This window comes from Amblyraja radiata, chromosome 45, assembly GCF_010909765.2.
Source record: "Amblyraja radiata isolate CabotCenter1 chromosome 45, sAmbRad1.1.pri, whole genome shotgun sequence".
Taxonomy (NCBI): domain Eukaryota; kingdom Metazoa; phylum Chordata; class Chondrichthyes; order Rajiformes; family Rajidae; genus Amblyraja; species Amblyraja radiata.
In genome coordinates, this window is record NC_046000.1 from 1,910,111 (window position 1) to 1,918,550 (window position 8,440).

At 45.7% G+C, this 8,440-nt stretch overlaps 1 protein-coding gene across 1 annotated transcript; it reads left to right on the forward strand.

The window, feature by feature from the left end:
• Positions 1–1,244: 1,244 nt before the first annotated feature.
• LOC116968411 (histone H1-like) lies at positions 1,245–2,023 on the forward strand. Its single transcript, XM_033015187.1, has one exon. The coding sequence runs from the start codon at positions 1,262–1,264 to the stop codon at positions 2,021–2,023; it is 762 nt and encodes a 253-aa protein (XP_032871078.1). The 5' UTR covers positions 1,245–1,261.
• The last annotated feature ends 6,417 nt before the right edge of the window (positions 2,024–8,440 follow it).

Here is an 8,440-nt window from a genome sequence, read left to right on the forward strand (position 1 = left end):
CTTCCAATTCACCTCGGTGTGGCCCCTTGCACTTAATTTTATTTTTGCACTAATGTATTGTATGAGTGAACGATTTCCCTGCATTACATGCAAAATAACTTTGTCACTGTACATTGCTACATTTGACAATAATAAATCTACTCCAAAAACCAAGAGATGACAAAGGCCTGAGGTTCACAGAGATCTTAGGGTCCTGGTGCATGATTCTCGCATGCAGACGCAGACAGAATTAGTGAACTTAACAGGTTACCTGATGTAAGGGAGTGGGGTTGCAGAAGGCTGTATGTATAACAGGTAGGTGATTTCAACTTCCGTTACACTGACTGGGTCTGCCATAGATTCGAGGCTATGTGGACGGGGTGGAATTTGTTAAATGCGTCCAGGAACGATTTCTCAAGTAATATGTGGAAGGGCCTGGCTGAGAGGAGGCGACACTGGGCCTCCTATTAGTAAATCAGGCAGACCAAGTGACTGAAGTGTCAGTGGGGAGCCAGTGACCATAATTATATCAGTTTAATAAAAAACAAGTAAATAAATTATATTTCAGACATACAGTGAGTTGATACCACAACTGGAGTCTGTGTCGGGTGTTGGACTGTTTAAAAATACTGGGTCGCTCATGTATGAAAGAGGCGAATCCGATTCCAGGGATCAGAGACTCTGAGGAGCGGCGGAGTCAGCGAGTTTAACAGTTACTGAGCTGGGAAACTACACGTAACCCCCGAGAATCCACAGCACGGGTCGATCGTCGAGGTAATTCCTCCCTGGGAACTGTGCAACGGGCCACCTGTCTGAACTGTGAATGTCCAGACGTGAACATTGTGCCAGAGAGTGTGTTGAAGGGGCGGGCGGCTCAGGCTGATGTCAATGTGTTTGTGGGTCCGAACACTTTGCCGGATTTCCCAGCCCCTCTGGTGAAAAATGTAAAGCTATCAGTGGCACGCGATCGCCCCACTTCCCAGCTCAGTCCTGAAGTTGGAATTAACCGGATAGTTTACGTTTGTTTCGATATTTCTGACGATAAGCAGCGGGCATGTCAGCGATCGGGGCAGAGAACGCCCTCAGTGCAGCAGTGAAACCGGGCGAAATGGAAAGCGCTGCCTTTAATTCCTATCAAATCTACTGGACAATAAACATTCCGGTCTCAGAGATGTACCGAGACCAGTTTAGGTCTCCGAGCTATCTGATTTTAATTAGAATCGGAGAGTTTTTGAGGACAGAGAAACACAGCGAGGCGAAGGGGCCGTGATCTGAGAGCAGGATGTCTCCGCCCCGTCCGCTCGCTGCCTTTAAGTTGCGCTGTGCCGCCGCCTCTCGCTTCATTTCTCACTCAGTCCTGAGTGTCAGAGAGAGTTTGTGTAGAGTCGCCGACATGACCGAGACCGCAGCCGCTGAAGCGGCTCCTCAAGCCGTCCCCGCCGCCCAAACCAAGTCTCCCAAGAAGAAGAAGGCGCCCGCCTGGAAGAAGGCAGCCGGTCCGAAGCTGGGCGACCAGATCGACAACATTGTGGCGGATTGCCACGATCGCCGAGGGATGTCTTTCTATGCGATAAAGAAGGGACTGGCCGCCAAGGGTGTGGATGTGGAGAAGTGCCGCCACCTGATCAAGACGGGCATCAAGAGGAAATTAGTAAACGGTTCCCTGGTTCAGATCAAGGGCGTGGGCGCCTCTGGTTCTTTCAAGACCGGTCAGGGAGAAGGCGCCGTGAAGTCGGCAAAGAAAGCGGTTCCAGCAGCCAAAACCTCCAAGAACAAGAAATCAACGTCCAGGAAAACCCCGACCAAGAAATTACTGGCAAAAAAATCTACCACCAAAAGATCATCGAAATCTCCCTACAAGAAAATTGTGGCCAAGAAACCAGCGCTTAAACAAATGGCAGCGAAGAAATCATCGCCCAAGAAGGTGGCGCCGAAAAAACAAAAAAAGGCCGTAGTCAAAAAGGCGAAGGCGGCCAAGAAGCCGGTAAAAGGCCAGGCGAAGACCAAATCGGCGAAACCCAAGAAGGCAGTGACCAAAAAGTGAATTATAAAGCGCACATTGTAAAGACCTGAACCCAACGGCTCTTCTCAGAGCCACCCACATCTCTCAGGAAAGAGCTGATCCAGACTCCAGATCCCTGTCCCAAGACAAGCTCAGTGCCAGTGGGGACTCGTTTAAATTACCGGGGGTTCCTTGTAACTCGCTGACATTCGCTGCACCCCCGGTATCCAGTATATGGAATACAACTAAATGGTATGTCCGGGCTAAACCTCACTCGGACTGGGCATACGTTTGGCTTCAAGCTGAGTTCAAAGCCGTTTCATTGTCAGTGAGACAATAACACTGACAAAATCCCCGCCTCAGAGCCCATGCATCAAGGAACCATGCACTTGTACTCCGAGATCCCTCTGGTCTACAACACTACCCAGAGGCCTACCATTTACTGTGTAGGTCCTGCCCTTAATCGACTCCCAAAATGCAACACCTCACACTTCTCTGTATTAAATTCCATCAACCATTCCTCTGCCCACCTGGCCAATCGATCATCAGCAAACTTGCTAATCTTGCCCTGTATGTTCTCATCCAAATCATTGATGTAGATGACAAACAGTAACGAGCCCAGCACCGAACCCTGTGGCACACCACTAGTCACATGCCTTAATTCTGAAAAGCAACCTTCCACAATCACCCTCTGCTTCCTTTATGGAGCCAATGTGCTATCCATTCAGCTATCTCTCCTTGGATCCCTATAGATCTAACCTTCCAGAGAAGCCTACCACCTTTTTCGAATGCCTTACTAAAGACCATGTACACAACATCTTCAGCTCAGCCTACATCAACCTTTTTGCTCACGTCTTCAAAAAAATCAATCATATTTGTGAGACACGACCTCTCACGTACAAAACCATGCTGACTGTCTCTAATCACCCCTTGCCCATCCAAATTCCTGTATATCCTATACCTCAGAATACTCTCCAGTGATTTACCAACTACAGATATTAAGCTCACTGGCCTAGAGTTCCGAGCATTTTCACTGCTGTTATTCTTGAAAAGAGGTACAACATTTGCCACCCTCCAATCCTCTGGTACCTCTCCATATTTAAGTACGACTCATACATTTCAACTGGGCCTCCCGCAATTTCCTCTCTAGTTTCCTGCAATATCCTCGACTATATCTGATCAGGCCTCGGAGATTTGTCTACTTTCAAACACGACAGTACCTTCAGTACTTCCTCGACATTACCTGGAGTATTGTGTGCAGTTTTGGTCCCCTAATTTGAGGAAATACATTATTGCTATTGAGGGAGTGCAGCGTAGGTTTACAAGGTTAATTGCTGTGATGGCGGGACTGTCATAGGCTGAGAGAATGGAGCGGCTGGGCTTGTAAACTTTGGAGTTTAGTAGGGTGAGAGGGGATCTTATTGAAACATATACGATTATTAAGTGTTTGGACACGCTAGAGGCAGGAAACATGTTCCTGATGTTGGGGATGTCCAGAACCAGGGGCCATAGTTTAAGAATAAGGGGTAAGCCATTTAGAACGGAGATGAGGAAACACTTCTTCACACAGAGAGTTGTGAGCCTGTGGAATTGTCTGCCTCAGAGGGCGGTGGAGATCGGTTCTCTGGATACTTTCAATAGAGAGCTAGATAGGGCTCTTAAAGATATCAGAGTCAGGGGATATGGGGAGAAGGCAGGAACGGGGTACTGATTAGGGATGATCAGCCATGATCACATTGAATGGCGGTGCTGGCTCGAAGGGCTGAATAGCCTACTCCTGCACCTATTGTCTATTGACAGATTCAGATTCAATTTTAATTGTCATTGTCAGTGTACAGTACAAAGAAACGAAATGACAGTAACCCTGACTGCTCTCATGACACTTCCAGTGACTGCTCCAATTTCCTCCGTCCTACTGTCTTTCTCCTCGGTAAATACGGAGTTTTTAGTTCCCGAAACTCCTACAAGGATGCACTTGATCCCAGCTGCCCGGCACATATGTTCTTCTAATTCCCGTTGACTATTTGAGGGTCTGTAATACACCCCCAACATGGTGATCATCCCTTTCTTGTTCCTCAGCTCCATTCATATAGCCTCACTAGACAAAATGTCCATAATGTCACCTCTGAACACAACTGTGACATCCTCCTTAACCAACAATGCAACTCCCCCAACTCTTTTTTCCTCATCTGTCTCTCCTGAAGTTCCTGTACCCCGCAACATTGAGCTACCAGTCCTGCCCCTCCCTCAACCAGGTTTCAGTTATGGCTCCAACGTCCCAGTCGCTCGTACGTATCCACGCCCTAAGCTCATCTGCCTTACCCGTCAAGCCCCTTGCATTAAAATACCTGCAGTTTAAACCAACCTTCCTTCCTCGCTCTCCAGATTTTTGCCTATTCTGTCCATTAACCTTTCCCACACCACCATCCATACCAAACTATAGCCTCTCCTGTGCCTCTGTCCTGCATGAGATCCCACCCCCCTGCCAATCTAGTGTAATCCCTCCCTCCTGTGTATGGAGTTGGAATCGTTATGTGCTGTTCTGGTCATCAGACTACAGGAGGAACTGGAATACGCAGGGGAGATTCACCAGGGGAGCTTGTTGCCTGTGATGAGGCGGAACCTGATAAAGATATAGTAAAAGATTATAGGGACAGAGATAGCATGGATAGTGAGAAACCTTTCCAAGCCTTTCCTGATTAGTTAGGATGTCAAAGATTATGGGGAGAAAGCAGGAGAATGTGACTGAGAAGGAAAGGTAGATCAGCAAGGATTGAATGGTGGAATAGTCTCAATGGGCTGAATGTTTTAATTCTGCTGCTATGACATAAACAAAGGCATGTGAAACTAGTGAGCATCGCTTCCATGGGAGGACGGAGAGGTTTAGAGGGTACGTGAGGATTATATTTTCATCCATTGGCTGATTGCAATGTGAGACACTGCCTGAGAATGTGGGGGATGCAGGTACACTTTAAACATGTGTAAAGTATCTGGATGAGTGATTGAAGCATTACGGTGTAGATTGTTACAAAACAACAGATGATAAATGGGATTGGTGCAGAGGGTCCTTGATGGCCAGCATACTGGGCCACACAGACTGTCTCTGTGCTGTACAACTCCATCAGATGTCATTACAGAGGATGCAAGGAACCTCTTAAAATGGCTGTTGATCAGGAACTGGAAGTGAGGGGAATTCAGGAAAATTACACTAATCATTTAATTGATAGTAATCTGATGCGACACATGAGCAAACATAACATTCTTGCTGACAACCAACATGCATTTAGGAGGCATAGATCATGTGAGTCTTAGCTTATCCTGACGACAAATGACCTGGCCAAGCACCTTGATAGTAACGTAATCACGGATTTAGTTGTGCTGGACTTTTCTAAAGCATTTGCTGTCATCCCACACCAGAGACTGCTTCGGAAGCTTGACTTCTATGGCATACGTTCCAACACGAAACAATGGATTTCCGGTTTCCTGACAAAACATCTTCAGCGTGTGTGTGTGAACAGAAAGAGCTCCAATTGGCATCCAGTGTTGAGTGGTACACCTCAGGGCACCGCACTTGGCCCACATCTATCTTTGCTTTACATAAATGACATCCATGAAAAAGTCGCATGTACGACCAGACTATTCGCTGATGATTGTTTGCTGTACCGTCCAATTAAGTCAACTGATGATGAAGATGCTCTCCAAAAGGATCTCGATACTATGGTTGAGTGGTCACAACAATGGGGCATGCAGTTCAACCCTTCCAAATGTGAAACCATGCGTGTCACCAGAAAGAGGAATCCAGGCGAAACATCTTACAATATACTTGGTGCCACCCTTGAAGAATCCAAACAAACCAAGTATCTTGGCATCAAATTGCAGAATGATCTGCGTTGGAATGGTCAGACTCATCATGCAACGGTGAAAGCAACAGGTGTCCTAAATTTTCTGAGTCGCAACTTTCATCATTGTTCAACTTCTGTCAAGGAGAAGCTGCACTTCACCCTCGTTAGACCTCATTTGGATTACGCAGTTGCAGCATGGGACCCATACACAAATAAAAACATTTCTTCCATCGAACGTGTCCAAAGACAGGCAGCTCGATTTGTTACTAACACCTATGAGAGAGAAGCAAGTGTCATCAAACTTCTGAATTCTCTGGGGTGGAACACTCTCCAAGACAGACATGAAGCTCACCGTTTGACCTGTTTTTACAAAATGTTAAATGGTCAGCTCGACATAGATTACAAGACCTACACCAAACCCAAACCAATTAGGAGCAGACAAGGGCAGTCGATCCAATTTGTGATCCCAGCTACAAAGACAGATGTGTACAGCAATTTGTTCTTCCCCCGCACAATTAAAGCATGGAATAATCTCCACCCTACTATAGTTACCCAACCAGATGCAACTAAATTTAAAGTAGCTCTTTCTTCCCAATAACCCTTTCTGGCTTAAGTCCTCCATCCACCACCTCCAGTTTAAATTCAATTTGGAATATTTTGGAGGACCAAGAAACCAAGAACCAAGGGAATTGTTTACAAACCCCATATTGGAGCTGACACTGACAGGTGATTGGGTCATCTTCTCTTCATCCCAGTGGTGTACAAGAAGCACCTGGTGAGTAGATGGGTGCCTTGTTTTTTTTAAATAACCAAGCGTACACAGATTGGGGGAAGGTTTCCCCCCTTAAGATAATGAAGGAGGACAATGTTTCCTAGGTTTTCTGAAAGGCAATACATGTTTGATCAACTTCATCAATTCTTTGATAAGCAACATGTATTGTCGTTCATGAGGCAGCAGTGGGTGCACTCAGCAGGCATTTGATCAGATGCCAGATCAAAGGTTATTGTGGAAAATAAAAGTTCAGAGATTGGGAGATGACGTGGGTGTGAACAGAAGCGAGTGGACATGAATTAATCTTTCTCTGGTTGCCCACTGACATGAGTGGTATGTCACAGTGATTAATGCCCAGGCCCAAACTTCTTAGAATTAATGTGAATGACTTCTCTGACAACCAAAGTTTTGATAACTGAATTACTGATAATATAAAGAGAGCTAGGAAAGTACTTTGTGAAGGGTACATAAGGAGGATACAATGATCTATATATGTGTCAGGTAAATGGGCAGAGATCTGGCATATTTTATCATCCCCACGTCCCCTTCACTATGTACTTTCCTACTTTGTACCATCCGTAAATTCAGTAATCCAACCTTCATTCTTCAGTGAAGTAATTGAGAGGAATTGCAAGAGGTTTGAGCCCAGACATTGATATATTTCCGTTGGAACATGGGTAGAGCATTGGCAGATGGAATGAAATCCTGACAAATGCATTTTAGGATGTAAAATAAAGATGGGTCATTGGCAGGATGCTAAGTTATGTTGATGCATAGACAGACCGAGGGGTTAAAATCCAAAGTTCCTTGAAAATTCCAATGCATTAGATAGGCTGATGAAGAAAGTATATGGCATCCCTGCCTTCCTATGTCATGGCATAGAATATAATGGATAGGATGTTATGCAGCAACTTTACAAAACACTAGTTAATCCACATTTGGAGTATTTGTGCCATTCTGCCTCTCTTCTCCTTCTGTGGCACGAGAAAGGATGTGGTTGTACTGGAGAGAGTGTAGAGGACATTCCCCACGATCTGGCATGAACTGGAGAACCTTATCTATGAGGAATTATTGGAGCCGCTGGTCTTGTTTTCCCAGCAGTGAAGGAGATTGATTACTAACCAGATAAAAGTATATAAACCAGTGAGAGGCAATGACAGGGTAGAACATCAAAATCTATTTCCCATGCCAGGTGTGTCAAAATCAAGAGAGCAGAGGTTTTCTAGACAGGGAAAGGTTGACATTTGAATCATGGCACCAGAGAGGTTGTGGAATCAGGCACGGTCTGCATGTTGAAGAGGCATTTAGACAGGCAGTCTGAAGAAGGGTCTCGACCCAAAACGTCACCCATTCCTTCGCTCCATAGATTCTGACTCACCCGCTGAGTTTCTCCAGCTTTTTGTCTACCTTAGACAGATAGTTAAATAGGCAAGACCTACAGGGCACAGTCAGATGGGATTTATGTAGATGGGCAAAGATGTGGGGATGGACAGAGAGGGCTGAAGATCCTATTTCTGGGCTGCAGCACTCTATCGCTCTGCAATTGTCCATTTTTGGAAAACGGAAGCATGTTGTCTGAATTGTGAGACATGACAGAGATCTGAGATTCAGAGAGTTCTTGGGTTCCTGGTGCCTGATTTTCATCGGCTCATTCGCCAGGTACAGAACCAATCTGGAAACCAAACAGAATGTTATCTGATGAAGGATCTCTGGCCTGAATCATTAACACTGTTTAATCTTTCACAAGGACTGCTTCCCCAGAAACTATGCAGACTGAAGGGCTGACCTCAAAGTTACAGAAAATCATGAGGGTCGGAGGGAATGTGGATACACAGTCTTTGTCCG

Coding starts and splice junctions, on each gene's coding strand:
- LOC116968411 (XM_033015187.1), top strand. CDS start 1,262: ATGTCTCCGCCCCGTCCGCTCGCTGCCTTTAAGTTGCGCTGTGCCGCC.